The 16,159-nt window shown below is 48.1% G+C and overlaps 1 protein-coding gene across 1 annotated transcript in view; it reads right to left on the minus strand.

Annotated features, from left to right (window-relative positions):
* The window catches only part of Chat (choline O-acetyltransferase), a 51,381-nt gene that overhangs the window by 6,381 nt on the left and 28,841 nt on the right, over window positions 1-16,159 (minus strand). Inside the window, 6 exon segments of the mRNA XM_005339063.4 lie at window positions 3,959-4,021; window positions 4,152-4,293; window positions 6,032-6,154; window positions 8,727-8,855; window positions 10,385-10,485; window positions 13,232-13,401. Coding sequence (XP_005339120.2) covers window positions 3,959-4,021; window positions 4,152-4,293; window positions 6,032-6,154; window positions 8,727-8,855; window positions 10,385-10,485; window positions 13,232-13,401 — 728 coding nt within the window.

The following is a 16,159-nucleotide window of genomic DNA, read 5'->3' on the forward strand; positions in this document are numbered from 1 at the left end:
CCAGGGACTGCTGAGCCCCATTCAAGCACTGGGAAGGGTGTCTCTGACTGTCGTGGTGGGGGGCTCTCTGACCACAATCAATGCTTCATCCTCTGGCAGGAGACTAAGGAAGGCAGGCCAGAGAGCAAAAGGTCTGTTGCTAAATCTTCGCCATTTGTGGGCCCCAGATCAATTCACTTTATCTAGATTCGTGATCTAAGAAATCATTTTGAGCCAGGAGCTAGATAACTTAGCAGAGGCTCTGCTGACATTTTCAAGGGGAAAGAGCTACTTGAATAATGAGATATTTTCTCTCTCTCTCTTTTTAAAAAAAAAATTACAAAGATAAACTCTTATCAAATCATAGGCTAATAGAGCTAGGGCTTCAGAATTTTAATGCAGGAGGGACTCAGAGGGGTGGTGTGTCTGCCAGGGCACTAGTTCTGGCCTTACTTTATTTGCATACTGTTATTGTTATTATTATTATTATTACATATTTATCTGGGGGCAATTGGGGGACTGTGGAGACTTGCAGGGAGGGCTATCCCGTCCCTAGAGCAATAAACTTCAGATTAACTTCAGGTAAATTTGGGGGTTTCATAGTTCATAAATTGGCCATTTCCTGCTACAGCCCGTCACAGGGGGAAAACTTCCTTCCCTGTAAACTTTGCTTAGGTTTACAAAGCACGTTTTGGGATTTGACAGCTGTTCTCTTTCAGTTGAGAATGAATGCATAAAGATGATGCATAAGGTCTTTTGCTAAATCTTGGTCACTTTGTGGGCTCCAGATCAATTCACTTAATCTAGATTCATAATCTTCAGAGGCCCCAGGCTCTCTAAAGGCACCTGGTTAACAGTCTGAAAAGACAAGGTTTACAAACCACAGCTCATTTTTATATGTTTTATTTATTTATTTACTTGTTTGTTTGTTTTGCAGTGCTGGGGATTAAACCCAGGACCTCATGCATGCTAGGCAAGCACTCTACCACTGAGCGACACCCCTATTCCCCCATCTCACCTTAGATGTGCTCCATTAGGACAGACAGGAAGAGCTATGAGCCTGTCCATAAAGGAGATGGCTCTTTTCATTTCTCAGGCTACTCTATTTAAGCTCTGATTTGTGTCCAAAAAAGCAGCCGCTCTCTAGAGCAGCTGATCCACTTCTGTTTTCACCACCTCTGTGCCAACTGAAGCAAGAGCTGAGTAAAAAGGATGTTTAGATTAGAGCCATGAATAGTTAAGAGTAAAACGACTCATGGTTCAGGCTCTCATTTAGGGAAACTTTCAGTGCCCACCATATGCCTGGTACTGCGAGGTACTGAGCAACAGTGGAGAACAGAGGAGTCAAAGTTGGAGCTGTCATAGAGCTAATGGTGTAGTGGGGGTGGGGGGACAGGGAGCCACCAACCAACAAAAAACATATCATCATAAATGAGGAAAGAGATGGGAAGGAAAAGTACAAGGTGATCAAAGAGTTCATGAGAGGGCACCTAAACCACATTGTCTCTGTATCCAGTCTCAGGTATTCAGTTATAGCAGTTAACACTGACTAACAAATCAATCAGCCCTCTTCTTTTCAACCCCTACATCCACCCTGTTTTGGTGGGTGTCCACAATGCCTGAGCCACCCCAAGGCTCTGCAGTGCAGTTCATTGGGGACCCCGGCTTCTCTTGCTGTTTGCTAAGTCAGTTGCTAGCTGTTCTATTTCTAGCTTGGACACTTTGATGTTACCTTCTTTCTCAATCTCTTTGCCCTACCGTATTTATGGGTTAAAAAATTCCTGTCTTTTTAGAGAGTTTCAGAGTGAGTGCCATAGACCCTTGTGTTCAGTTTGCATGTTAAATCAAAAGTTTGTGTTGACTTCTTTAACCCCTGCTGTTGCCCAGTGGAAGCCCTTAATCAATTCTCCTTCAGTGTCCTAGAGCTTCCTAATCAGCATCTCTGCTGGTTGGCACACCACCACCGATCAATCCCACTGGTCCTTTGTAGACTCCATACTGGGGTAAGCTTTTAACAGGAAATCCAACATCTCCTGCTCCTCTGTCCTTGGTCAGCTGTACACACAGAGCTACTTTTCTTCAAATGTATCTTATTCTCCCAAGACTCTTTGCCTTTGCACCTGATGTTCCCTTCTTGGGTTATCCTCTCCTCTCTTCATCCTTCAAGTCTCATGTGGAGCACCACTTCTTCTGGAAAGTCTTTTTTGGATTTTCCAAGCAGAGGAAAGAGCTTCCTTCTCCATGTTTGCTATTTCCTCCTGAGTGCTCTTTTCACAAGGGATTGGACTTGACTTTGAATAGCCTCTCCTCCAACTATATACTAAGCTCCCCAAGGATAGGGTTTATAGGCTTCATTTTTTGTTTGTTTGTTTTTTTAGTACCTAGCACTTCTCCTGGCCTATAGCAGGAAAATACAACAACAACAACAATAACAACAACAACAACAAAATATCCACTGAATCCAGAATACAAACTTGCTGTAGTTTGAATCTGAAATGTCTCTCAAAGGCTTGTGTTAAAGGCTTAGTCCGTAGGTTGGCACTATTGGATGGTGGAAATTTTAAGAGGTGGGCTTCATGGGAGGCCTTCTGGTCACTGAGGAAGGAGTGTGAACCCTTACCAGGGATAGTGAGAACCCAACCCCTCCTCCTCCTCCTCTTTCTCTTTTGCATTCCACCATGAGGTGAATGGCTTTGCCCCACTATGGGCTCCCATCATGATGTGCTGTCACCAAAGGCCTGAAAATCATGGGGCCAACTGACCATGGACTGAAACCTCTGAAACTGTGAGCCTACACAAATCTTTTCTCTTCCTAAGTTTATTATCTTAGGCATTTTGTTATAATAATGGAAAGCTGACTAGCAGAGCATTTAATTTTTCCCTTACAGAACAAACATAACTCTTCAGATAAAAGGGACATAGCAACTGAGAAGAAGTTGCTAAAATCCAGAGCCAGGTGCGGTGGTACACACCTGTCATCCCAGTGGCTCAGGAGGCTGAGGCAGGAGGATCACGAGTTCAAAGCCAGCCTCAGCAAAAGCAAAGTGCTAAGCAACTCAGTGAGACCCTGTCTCTAAATAAATTACAAAATAGGGCTAGAGATGTGGCTCCGTGATCCAGTGCCCCTGCATTCAATCCCCAGTACACCCCCCAAAAAAAACCCTCAGAAATGTATTATAGTTGCTTTCAAATATATAGAGTAAAATTTGATCAAAACTTTTCATATTATCCTTCAAAGACTGTATTGGAATGATTTTCTATCAATATATTGATTATCGGCCCAAGCAGATGCTTATTCTCTATTGTTTACCTGCAAGTGATGTCTTTGCAGTGCCAGAAAATACATTATTTCCCTAAACCAGGGAAAAGGCCCCCTTACAGTTTTTTTTAATATTTATTTTTTAGTTATAGGTGGACACAATATCTTTATTTAATTTTTATGTGGTGCTGAGGATTGAACCCGGTGCCTCATGCATGGTAGACGAGCACTCTACCTCTGAGCCACAACCCCCGCCCTTCCCTTACAGTTTGAATTCAGTATTAATTTTCAGTGCGGGTAGCATAAATAAACACATGGAAATTAAAAGCAAAAATCAAACCTAGGTGGGAATAAATACTGCCTCCCTCGCAAGTGCAAGTACAATTGTGAAAGGTACACAAGCTGCTTCCACTTGCCAGCCCAGAACCCCGTTCCCTCACATTTGACCTCTTTTGTATAAACTGAAAAGTTCTATGTTATTATTAACATTATGGTTGTTTCAAAGGACTCCTAATACTCTTATAAAATCTCAGGAAAATAAGGAACAGGGTGCTCTCTATGTTCTAAAAACAAGAAAAGAAGACTCTGAGAGGGAGGTGGCCAAACCACTGGCAGTTGGAGATGCTGTTCTCACCCAGGGTCTTGTGCCACAGCCCCAATCCTGGCAAGCTCTGGCTCTGGGCACAGACTGTGGTCACAAGGAGGCACGACATCACTCACCATGACTGTGTACTCAGTCTGGGCTCGAATGGCATCCTTTAAAAGCAGCAGTTTCTCGGAAGCCTGTCAACAGAGCAGAGGGTCAGCGCACAGGGCTTTAAGGAGCTGGTGTCCAGGAGCCCAGTGGATGGGCAGCTCACGGTGGCCTCAATGTCTCCCTCCTTGTGTCTCCTTAGGATGGTATGGGACTTACTGGAATGGCAGCCTTGTGGTCAGTCATGGCTCTCACAAAAGTCAAAGCCTGTGGGGTGGCAGATCTGATGTTGTCCACTCGCCCCTCCCGGAATCGGCGAATGGATGCACTCTCATAAGTGGGCACCAGTCTCTGGTGGAGCCTGCAGAAGATAAAGGATGAATGGCAAATGGTAATTTATTCTCAAGGAATCATAAACACTGAAAGAAAAATAGCCTTGGCAGGCTTTATTTTTACAGTCCTGACTTGACTTGGCATAGTATTTCATTTTAATGTTAATAGAATTCTAGAGGAGAATTCCCGAAGATGAATGCTAGGGGGTCTCTAATGGGAAGAGCTGTGTACATTTTTATACATTGGAAATGCTATGTTGATATAAAATAAGAGATGACTGGTTGCTTTTTAAAAAATTCCCAATCTGTGGGAAAACCTGGAATTTCTGGTGAGACCTGATGAGTGAGTTATTAATAGCACAGAATGGAATAATGGCACCATTAATCATTTACACCCAGGAGGGAATCCTATTTTATTTAAAACAATTCAGCCATGGCCTCTGCATTAAGGCAGGGAGGGGTTTTAGTGATGTTGAGTGTAAACTGCTGCCCAGGTCACCCTTTCATGGCTGTGCCTCTCCTTTCTTCACAAAGCAGACCTGAAAGAGGTCGTTCACTTGACCTGCATAGGGAGGTGTGTCTGGCATCTGTATGGATTATTTTGACAACCTGGTTAACCCAGCAGAGCTCATGATAGTGGCCAGAATAACAATAGCTACTCCCCAAAACAATCAAGGGACACTTCTTTCCTTGTGTGTGAGAACCAGGTGAGGATCCCCAGGCTGGTACACCCCCTTTCCTACCAGTCAGTAAAATCCTTAGTGTTGAGGGTGAGAGAGCAAAAAAGATACAGAGCTCAGAAAGGGATAGGGATCACCCAGAGTTACACAGCAAGTCATGCCCCTGTATCTTAGCCCTCCTGCACTGGGTGGACTTTTGAGGGACCATGAGGTATGACAGAACTGGGTGGCAAGGGAGAGCCCAAGGTGGCTACTTCAGGTAAGAGAGTCCAGACAGACCTCTGAGGACTGACACGTGGTCTGGAGGTGACTGGGGTGGGAGGGCAGAGGCATAGGCAGGACAAAGTTCTAGAACTAGAAGAGAGCTTGCAGGAGGGTCTCGAGCATGGTGGGAAGCCACCAGGAAGTTTCAAGGGGGCAAGGGACGAAGTCTGGTTTGCAGATCTCATAGTTCATATTTCATGAAGTGGGGGTTACAGGGGACAAGAGGGGGAACAGAGAGCCCTAGGGAGTGTGCTGCAGTGGGTTAAGCCAGGGATGAAATTAGCTTGGTGGGGGGGGGCTGGTGGCAGTGGCCGTGGAGGACAGAGGATGGGCTTGAGAGACATTTGGAGAACTGACATGGAGAAGTGGCAGGGTGGGGCGTGGGGTGAGAGAAAAGGTAGAATCAAGAATTAGTTCCAAATCCTTAACAGGACCAACTAGGGGACTGTTGGTCCCATTTCTTTATCAAGGTTGGGGAACTGGGGAGGAGCAGATTGCCCCCACAGGAACTCGGGTGGGCTGGGTAAAGTTGAGATGCAGAGCAGCATCCACAACTTGGTGGTCCTCCTCACCTGCCTGGCTCTCCTGAGCTCTGCATGCCAGGACCTTTGAGCTCTGTGCCATGGCTCAGGCAGTTCCCCGACGGTGACTCCCTTCTTTTTCTTTCCTGAGGTTGGATTTTTTACTCAAAACCAAGTTCAGTGGCACTTCCTCTATGCAGCTTGCTATGGTCATCCCCAGCCCACTGGGCCCCCAGAAAGCCAGCTCTCCCTCTAGACTCCATCAACCCACTCGGACTCAGGTCCATCTCATCTTGGCTCACCTGTAGAAGGCCAGCTGTAGGGCCACCTGGATGAAGGCATCAGGGCTGCATTTCTGCTTCTTAATGAATGTTTTCCCATAGTTGTCAAACTTATAGACAACGAAGTCAAGATTCTTTACTATTCTGTAGGAAAGAAAAGATACTTTTATTGCATGTTTTAAAAAATGCATATACCACAGAGCCCACCCAAGTTTCTCACTCCTGGCTGACATCTTAGTCCTCCAGAAGATGAGGACACAGTCCCTGTCCTCCAGGAATATGTTGGGGTGTCAGAGACATGCCTTGACCTATATAAGTGTGCAGGACCAGGGCTGCCCTGGGCAGTTGAGCTCAGCTGGACAGGGGGTGGCTCTGCTCTGGCAGGGAGGTGGTCCTAGCTGCATTACAAGGCAGGGAGAAGCATGGGGAATTAGCGATATTTGCATGGGCAGGGCCAGCACTGCCCACAAACCAAATCCTAGCAGCCTGCTGCCCACAAAGTAGGCCTACAGAGGCCATTCATTTGACCCACGTAAGAAGGTGTGGCTAACATGACTGTGGACTCATCTCTGGCTACTCTAGCAGAGCTCATTTCTTAACTGGCTGCCAGCAGCGTGACCTCACCAAGACTCATCCTCAGTGTCCTGTAGGGAAGAAGGTCCTGCGGCCTGCCTGACTGCTTGTCACAGTCACCTTAGTAAGGGTTACTCATCTGGAGCTTTCACAGTGGCTGAAAACCTGGTTTATCCATGATATGCCCCGGTCTTTATCAGAGTAATAGGAAACTTCCCCGAGTCTACATGAGAATCTTAAGCTCCAGCCACCCTTAAATACACCAGTCTCTTCTTTCAGACTGCCCAAAGGAGCACTGTCCAGCAGGATCCACATCTTCTGCCCCTATTCTTGCCTGAGCATGAAGCGCTGGGAATTCAGCCCAACCCCTGCTCAAACCCTTCCTTGGGCCTTAGTGTGCCCCCTCGGGCCTCCTTGAATTATCCCTGCCTCACAGGAGCGCAGCTCTCAAGGGGCTCCATCAGGTGCTGGGGACATACACAGACTTAGAGGGGACCCAGTTTCCTCAGGATTTGCCCCTCAGCCTGGCCTTTGACAAACTCTTTGGACAGACTGAGCTCTGTCACCACAGCCACTTGGAAACCTCCTCCCCAGGCTCTGCCCATTCAGACCTCATCCCCCTTCCAGGGGCTGCTCAGGCCCACAGGGATCCTCCTGATTCCCCACCCACAGACCTTACCTTGGTCTCCAGAAAGAGGAGCCAGGGGCCTTGCGAGCACATGGGGCCTGCTTGGGGACCTGAAAGTGAGCAGGCTCCTTCTTCCCCCAGGACTCATAGGCCCACCCACTTATTCTTCTGGCAGCCCACTTATCCCCCGAAAACCACCCTGTGAAATTGAGATGTCAGGATCATTCTATAGAAATCCTGAGACCTCGGCTCTGCCCTGCTAAAGCTGAGCAGCTCCACAGCAGCTCTCAGTAAAACAGTCATCTCCATCTTTGGGCCTCCCAGCCTGACCACACCCTGTCCTTATCATCTGTGCTATCCCTACAGTCTCCTTCCTGGCTCACGCAAGTTTCCCCACCCAAGTTCCTCCAGGGGCTTATCACCTCCAGCAGGGCAAGCTCCAGAGCCCATAATATGAGGACAGTGCACTTCTCCACAGTGTGGCCCCACTTTCCCTTCTGTGCCCTAATTCTGGCCATTCTGCCTTTGCTGATCTCCAGACCAGCCTGGATCTTTAAGAACTGGTACAAGCTTGAACAATCTTCCTTTCTACCTCTTCCCCGTCTACCTGCCCCTGGAACTCCTATTCATCCTTGAAGGCCCACTTCTGCAAAGCCCTTGCTCACTATCCAGGCACAGTTCAATTTCTGTCTCTCTGTGGGTTCAGGTCTATATGCCTCTCTTTCATTTGGGCACTTATCTTCCTACTTCACATGTTTGGTCCTGGAATCTGCTTCCTCCTCTAAAATTATGAAGGATAGGCTTCACGGCACATTAATTTCTGTGTTCCCAGAGCATTGCCACAGGTCTGGCACAAACTAGAGCTTGGCACATGTTTGATGAATGAATAAGTGAGTTGATGAATGAATTCCTACATTCATACTCACTCACTGAATGAAGAAATGAACAACTACAGTTGTCCAGATACGGTTGCCAGTCCCCAGCTCCCACCACACATTACCATTGTCCTTGGCCAAAGCCCACCCAGAAGGGCTCACAGCTGTCCCTGGTCCTCCTGCCTGGCTCCCTCCTTCCTGGGTCCCGTTAGGGCCTGAACCACCCCCTCCCCTTAGGGAGAAAGGCTCCCCTTGTCAAGTTGCAGTGTAAACTCAAGCAAATTGAGTAGCTTGGATTCAAATGACCTATTCAAACCAGTTGTTTATTACTCTCCCAAAGCAGGGGATGATTTCCTGGCCTTGACTCTGCTCAGTCAGGTGAAACCTGCAGAAAAAAATAGCTCCACGTTTGCATTTTATGGAAATGACAGATACTTCAGCAAGGTTATTTCCTGAGAGTTGTAACTCCCTTTTAGTTTGACTACATTTCCATGAGGGGTGAGGGTGGGGTGGGCCCTGGAGGGGAGGCTGAGTTGCTGGGGTCTTTGGAAACTTCCAGGGTGCATCAGCAGCTGGGGGAGGGGCAACTCCGGGCAGCCCCTGGAGGATGACCCTGGAGGAGACTTTGAGTTTCTCTTACCGTTGAAGTTTTTCAGCCGAGGAGGCTAGGTGGCCTTGAATTTCTGGAGAACATTTCCACCTCAGCCTCCTGGGAGCTGGGAGCTCACTGACAGAGTCTGCTCGGACCAGCTTCTTGCTGTTCTTCATCCTGTGGGCACAAAGGGGCCACCTCCTGAGGCTTGGAGGGCTGCAGGACAGCACTGTTCCTCTGCCACTGCAATCATCTTAACTGTCGGTGGGTGCAGCCTTGGAGTTTCAGAGGATATAAGCTGCCCCGAACTGAGAGGTAACGGATAGCCATGAGTGGTGGGAGCTTGAAGTTAAGGGGATAATCTAATAAACTGGGCCTACTGTGCTGACCCCCATATGCTTTCTGTTGAAAACCAATTTACCTGCAGCCTGCCAGTCTTAAGTCAGAAGCATGTTACATTCCCCAGCAAACAACCTGTTATCTGCAAAAGAAATGCAGGCCCAAAAAGCCAATAAGAGGAACACAAGTTATCTTATTTTGTGACCCTTAAATAGGGAACTCAGGGAGATAAGGATAATTCTCCCAACCATAAAGTCTATAAGAACAAGTTCTAATTAGAACCAGTCAACATGGACCAAAGCAACCTAGAGTTGCCCTGGACTGTTAACCATGCTCAGTGCGGACTTGGAAGTGTGAGGCAATCCTGCTGTCAGTCAAAAGTCAAGGGATAGACCTGGGTAGGACTTTCTAGAAACATCTCTGGAACCCCCATTAAAACTGGAGGGCAAGAGTGGGTATGAACTTCCTTCTCATCTCTGAGAGGACCCACTCTCTCCCTTGAGAGTATCCCCTTTTCTTTTTTCCTAATCTTTCTAATAAACTCATGACTACTACATGAAGTGTCATGTCTGAAATTTTTCTGGTGTGATTGCAAAAATTCATGAGAGAAGTCTGCTGTGGCTGTCTTGGCTCCTTGGTTCTGCGGCAGGTCCTTGCTCTATAACAAACCACTGTACAGATGAATAAACTGAGGCTCAGAGAGGCCACCAAAATTTGTAAGAGGCAGAGCATGATTCTATTCAGTTCTGCCTGACTACCAAACACATTATTTTTATTTTTTTCCTGTTGGTCATGTTATACTGATAAGATTTACATAAGACTTGGAGAGAAATATAGGAGCAAGCTGCTGTTCTATTTTCAAGGATTGGTTTGGATTTTAGTGATCCCTAAGAGTTCTGTGGAAGAGATTGAGAATTTAGAACCAGGGAGAAGGTGCTAGAAGAAAATGATCAAAACTAAAAGGAAGAAAAAATGCAGTGTGTTTAAGGGATAGAGAAGCAGAGTGCAGAGGCTAGGGAAGACCCAGGCTGGGGAGGGAGTAGTTGTCACTCAGAGACCTCCCTCTGTGCTGGGTCATTAGTTGGCCCAGTCCTGACTCAGGACAAACAGCAGGTATTGGTCTGAGCTTCCTGGACTAAAGCAGATGTTCCTGACAATTCCATGCCCGCCTCTTCCGGATGGCCCTACATCTCTTGTCCAGTTTGCAACCTCCATCTGGGCCACATTTAAGCTGCTTTCCCCCAAAACATCTTTTACTAAGCCACTTTCCAGATGGACACAGAGCCCCTCTCTGGTGCCACCCCAGTTTTTCCTGGCCTGGTGTGTCAGCTCTGGGCGGTCTTCCTGTGTTCTGCCCCTGGACTCACATGTGTTTGAGCAGATGCTCTGTACACTGCACCAGAACGATGCCATCAAATGGGGAGTGTTCACACACCACGCCACAGGTGCCGTCTCGGCCCACCACAAACTGCAACAGGGAAGAGAGAGGTGAGCCTCTGGGAGTCAGCCTTTCACACCAGCCCCTTGGCTCCAGGTCGGGTTCCCCTGGCGTTTTGGGGTACCTCTCCTCCAAGGTACTTTATTTCCTAAAGAGAATGTTGCATGTGATTGCAGTGGCCTGAGCCACTGCATGTGAGTCTCAGACAGCTCTACACTGGGTGACCTCTTTACCACAAAAGCTAAGTGCAAAGGAGACCCCCACGTTCCCTGAATGAGGCAGTCCAGGGGTTCCTAGTGAGCACACGTGGAGCTCCTTCTCAGCCTCGTTTCCCCTTCATTGCACACGTCACAGACACCATCTTTACTGAGATCATTTGTTTGATGCCTGTTTGTTTTGGCCACCACTGATTTTATTCCCAGGATCTAGACTCCAGAAAAGGTTCACCCCAGAATAGGTGCTGGATTATTGCAATGAACAAATGAATGAAGATGATGATCTGATCTGGATAGTAAGCAAATTCCTAGGGAGAAATAAAATACCCCTTGACAGGGGTGAAGGCAAGGTATACTGAGGATGCTCTGCTCCTCGCTGCCAGGAACCCGGTTCTCAGTTCTGCTGCTGCCATGGGGAGTAGGGAGAGCTTCAGCAAGATGCTTTGAGTCTTTGGACTTCAGATTGCTTCACTTAATACAGGCCCAGCTCAGCCCAGTTCAGCTCAGCTCCCAGGATTAAGATGAGGATTAGAGAAAAGGAGTAGGATCCATAGACACCATAAAGATTACTTGACTTTTTTTGATGACTTTACAAAACTATATTTATCTTAATCAGTGCAAAAGGTATAGGAGGAGATGATGAGAGAGATAAAATTTGGTTCTTAAAGTTTAACTAAAAGTGGGTCTGGCATGTGGTTCATCACACCGAGGAGACACAAGTCCTTCATCCATAAAGGAACAAACAAACAAATAAAAGCTCACCGGGTGCCATAGTGCACACCTATAATTTCAGCAGCTCAGGAGGCTGACGCAGGAGGACTGAAAATTCAAAGCCAGCCTCAGCAACTTCGTGAGATTCTTTCTCAAAATTAAATACATAAAAAGGGCTGGGGTGTGTGGTTCAGTGGTTAAATGCCTGGGTTTAATCCCTGTTACAGAAAGGAAGGAAGGAAGGAAGGAAGGAAGGAAGGAAGGAAGGAAGGAAGGAAGGAAGGAAGGAAGGAAGGAAGGAAGGAAGGGAGGGAGGGAGGGAGGGAGGGAGGGAGGGAGGCAGGCAGCCAAAAAGCTCTTGAATCTCTTTCAGGGGACCAGAACATATCACACACACCCCAGGGCTTCTTTCCAATTGAATGCCACATGCTGGAATCTTTACTACTATTCTACAAATGAAAAGGAAAATTAACTAACTGACCACAGAACTTCTCTCCAAAGGCATCCCTTGCTGACTTTTTCTTTCTCCTACCACTCCCTGCCTTTCTGTGCCGAGACTCATCCTTCATCTTCTCAAATTCAGATTGATGGAGCCTCTCTGGGCTTCCTGGCTCGTCTGATAAGCTGTCCTGCCTGTGAAAGCCACCCGGAGGCCAGCACAGGCTCTCCGACATTAGTGCCTCTGTCCCTGCCACTCAAAGGAAAGGAGGAAAACAGTATCTTTTAAAAACTGCTCATTGCTGGGTGAGGTGGAACATGCCTGCAATCCTAGCTACTCAAGAGGATTATGAGTTCGAGACCAGCCTCAGCAAGGTAGCGAGATTCTATCTCAAAATAAAACAGGGCTGGGGATGTAGCTCAGCGGTAAAATGCCCCTGCTGGGTTCCATCCCCAGAACTGAAAACAAAACAAAACAAAAAAGATGCTCCAAGGCTTATTATGTTCCTCATCCTGGGCATCCATTATATCTTTTCATTCCACAGCTGCTCCATGAAAGATCACAAGCAGTTAGCTACACTGTGACAGCTAAAACAGCCAGCACACTGGCAGGAGAACCCGTCAGAAACAAAAGAATTGACAACGCAAAACAACAAAAAGGATAACACAGGGATAGAGATTGAAAAACGAGGTGTTCCTAAGAAGTGCTCACCAAATTGAGCCCTGCCATGCCAAAGAGGAGCCAGGGTTTGCCTGCTCTTTTAAACGGTCACTGTGAGAGTACGGTAGCTTTAAAACTGAAAACAGATCTGGGATTGGCATGTTGAGGGAAGAAAAGATGGAGAACAGGAATGAATGGCCTCAGTTCCACTTCTTCCTCACCTGCCTGGGTGTTTTCCTCCAGGTGGAAGTACATATTGTGTTCTAGGATGATGTCACGTGAATGAGAAAACATGAATTATTTGATTTCATTTGAGGACTTTTCTTCTGTAGGGATGATAGGCTGCCCCATTTCTCAAGGATTAAGGAAGGTATGTTGAAACCAGGTGGTAGCCATTAGGAAAAGCTGACATGATTCTCCATGAATGTGCCGGGGATTTATTTGGTAGAAATGTGGCGGTCTCCCATCACTTTTATGTCCCCACCATACAGTGTGTGATGGGGGTGGGGGATGAGACCCAGGTGTGACCCAGATCTTCCTGGCACAAGCTGCAGGAGGCTGGAATTTTCAGCTGGGCTCAGTCACTTACTCCTGAAGAGCTCCGGCCAATCCAGAGGTGACAGCAATAGTACATCTCAGGACCCTTCAGCTGCCCCACCCCCACCAAATCCAGCACCCTGGGTACAGAGGCCAGTGGATGCACGTGCTGGCTGACAGTGCTGGGCTTGGCTCTGCAGAAGGGGGCACTTACCTGCAGGGACTTGTCATACCAGCGGTTTGCCCCATTCTTGCTGCAGCCTCCTCCATGCAGGAGCTGGAGTGCCCTGTTGGTGTCACTGAGCTCCCCACCACCTGGGGCATCCAGGCACACCAGGCAGATGCAGCGCTCGATCATGTCCAGCGAGTCCCGGTTGGTGGAGTCTGTAGGACAGGCAAACATGGCCTCAGCACCTGCCCCAGGCCTGGGGTCCCTCTCCCAGAGCCCACACATGGAGGGCAGCCTTGAAAACCTTAGGAGGGCAGTGAAGTCAGCTAGACTGTCCTGAACTTTATTCTACCCTCGTGGTCTCTGCAAGAGTCCTGGCCTTCAGCTGTGGCCAGTTCTACCTCCAGTATGTGCACCATTGGCCCTCCCTATTAGGGTAAAAGGAGATAAACTTGGACCCTCAGTTCGGCCCGTGTTGCACAGGGACCCCAATTCATCCTCCACTTGGGCACCCTTGAGCCATACCTATGCATAGGCATGTTTATTTGTCTTGAATCATGATTTTCAAACATTTAAATTAGTGGTTGAAGTTTTAAAATTAGGCAATAATTTCATGCAAAAATCTGAAGGAAAGGTTCTGCTTGCCCCTCTCTCCAGTTCATGGTTTGGAGTCAGAATCATAGACAGAAGGGCCAGGCTGCCCCTGAACCTGCATCTGGATGATCATCTGGGGCCATTTCAGGCATGTGGAACTAACTCATCAAGACAAATAAACTAAAAGCCACTAGGTGTGCAGGAAACATGTCACTTGGGAGCCCCAAGCCTGGCCTACAGCTTGCTTTAAAAAAATTCTCAGGCTGCTGGACATTATCCTACAGGAAGGGCTTTTTGAAAGCCATGCAGGCCCCCAAATAGTACCCCCCCCATCCCACCACAGTGGCCCTGGAGGAACTTAGACAAGGATGGTTCCTCAGGAGGGGGAGTCAGGCACAGGGGGCTTACTTCTCCACAGAGGGCACCGAACACAAGGTTCTTCCTAGAAAGTGGAGTCAGGCTAGCCAGAGGGGCTACTCTGTGATTCTTCCACCAATCATAGGTTTTTTGTTTTAACAAAATCTCCTGATGGGGCCTGATCACAGATGCCAGTGGCTGCTGCTGCTGGAAGTATTTGCCCTTCTTCCAAATGGAAATCCCTTTTGTGTTGGTGCCGTGCTTTCTCCACCATCCCATACTGAGTGAGTGTGGGAACCGACAACCTATCTTTGGTTTAAAGTCCACCCAAATTTTTAAAGTCCACTAAAATCAAAGTTTAGTATTAAGTTCCAAATTCTAAGGAGCCATATCAAGACCTATAGGAGAGGGCTGCAGATCTCCCAAGATCCTGAGCTTGGGGCTAGATACAGTGATGAGATCTGGTGCAGGGAAACCCCAGGGAGGGGCTGAGAGTGCTCTATGCATGGGAAGACAAAGTGCATGGTATTGGGAAACAAATGGCCATTGTGTGGCAGAGATTCCTAGCTGCTTGCCAGGCCTCCTTTCTCCCCTTATTCATAGGACCCCTGGTACTTAGCTTGGCACAGAAATTACCAGTTAAAGCTACATTTCCCAGTCTCCTTTACAACCAGGAGCAACCAAGTGTCTAAATTCTGCCAACAAGATCTAGAAATGCTATCTTACAGCTTCTAGGAAATCTCCTTAAAGGTAACTAGCACACGCTCTCTGCCCTTCTCCCTACTTTCCTCCCTCCTGCTGCTTGGAACGCACATGTAGTGGCTGGAGCTGTCACCTCCATTTTGCCTTCTTCAAACATGTGGTGTACACCTCCACTTAACCCCCAATGTGGTTGTTCAATCCTAATTTCTTGTGATGGGCCTTCTCAATAGCTGCTGGATATGTGGCCACCTGTGCTGGTCCCTGCTCTGCCCAGGTGATTTCTTCAGGTACATGAGAGGTGTCCACAGATGTCCTTGAATGAAAGGTGTCGCCAGTCCCCACTTATTCCTTTACTCTATCTGCAAATCTTTGGGGAATGAGATGGACTTCACAGCAGGCCTTCCACTCTGGGGAGCCAGCCCATCTTTGGGACATCCATTCATCCATTCCTGCTTCCTGTCTCCCTTGCCCCATTATACTCCTGCATTGCCCTCATGGTCAACCACCTGTACCCCCTGGTCACCTGTGTACATTCCATTTCCTCATCAGGGCCCTTCTCCTATTCTGCCTATCAAATCCTGCTGGTTAGTATCTTTTGAGCTCCCTGATCCCCTAGCAGTGCTGGCCCTATCCTCAAGGACTCCTGACACCCAGAATACACTGGCTCTGCAGCCTGCTCAGTACAGACATGAAGGCCTCACTTTACCAGCCAGGTTGGACTCCCTCAGTACCTGAGTCCAGGGCTGGACCAGCTCTCTCTATGCCCACTGCCTCCTGCTGTATGGCATGTGACCCTGCCAGCCCCACAGCCCCACACTTCAGGCAGTCACTGCTGTCCAGCACATGCAGCCCCCTGAGCACTGATCTGATGCCCTTCCCATGTCTGTGAGCTCACCAAGGACAAGACCTAGACCTCTATACAAGGTTGGCACAGGAAAGTGTCCATGGTTCGTAATGGACTTCAGTGTGCTTCTGTTGGTCTGGCCTGGGTGGGGCTGAGATGTGTGAACCCAGCTCAGAGAAGGGCCTGGAGGAGCTCTGCTAGCTAATGAGAAAGGTCCATGGTTCCTCGAGAACAGGAAAACACTACACTGGGGGCATAAAACATCAGAGATGGTGGGGGAGTGCAGGCTGGGGGTGAGGCTGAAAACAAGGTAGGGATTCCCTTTCGTCTGCAAAGTTCCTCTGCCCCCTGCCCCCTCCCCTCCAGTAGGCATCTCTGCAGAAGGCCATGGTGCTCAGTCAGTCCTGCACCAAGCTCTGTGCCGGGCATCCCCTTGGGCTTGCAGGCTAGCCTGTGCCTTCACAGCATAGCAAGGT

Source organism: Ictidomys tridecemlineatus, chromosome 1 (genome assembly GCF_052094955.1).
Source record: "Ictidomys tridecemlineatus isolate mIctTri1 chromosome 1, mIctTri1.hap1, whole genome shotgun sequence".
NCBI lineage: Eukaryota > Metazoa > Chordata > Mammalia > Rodentia > Sciuridae > Ictidomys > Ictidomys tridecemlineatus.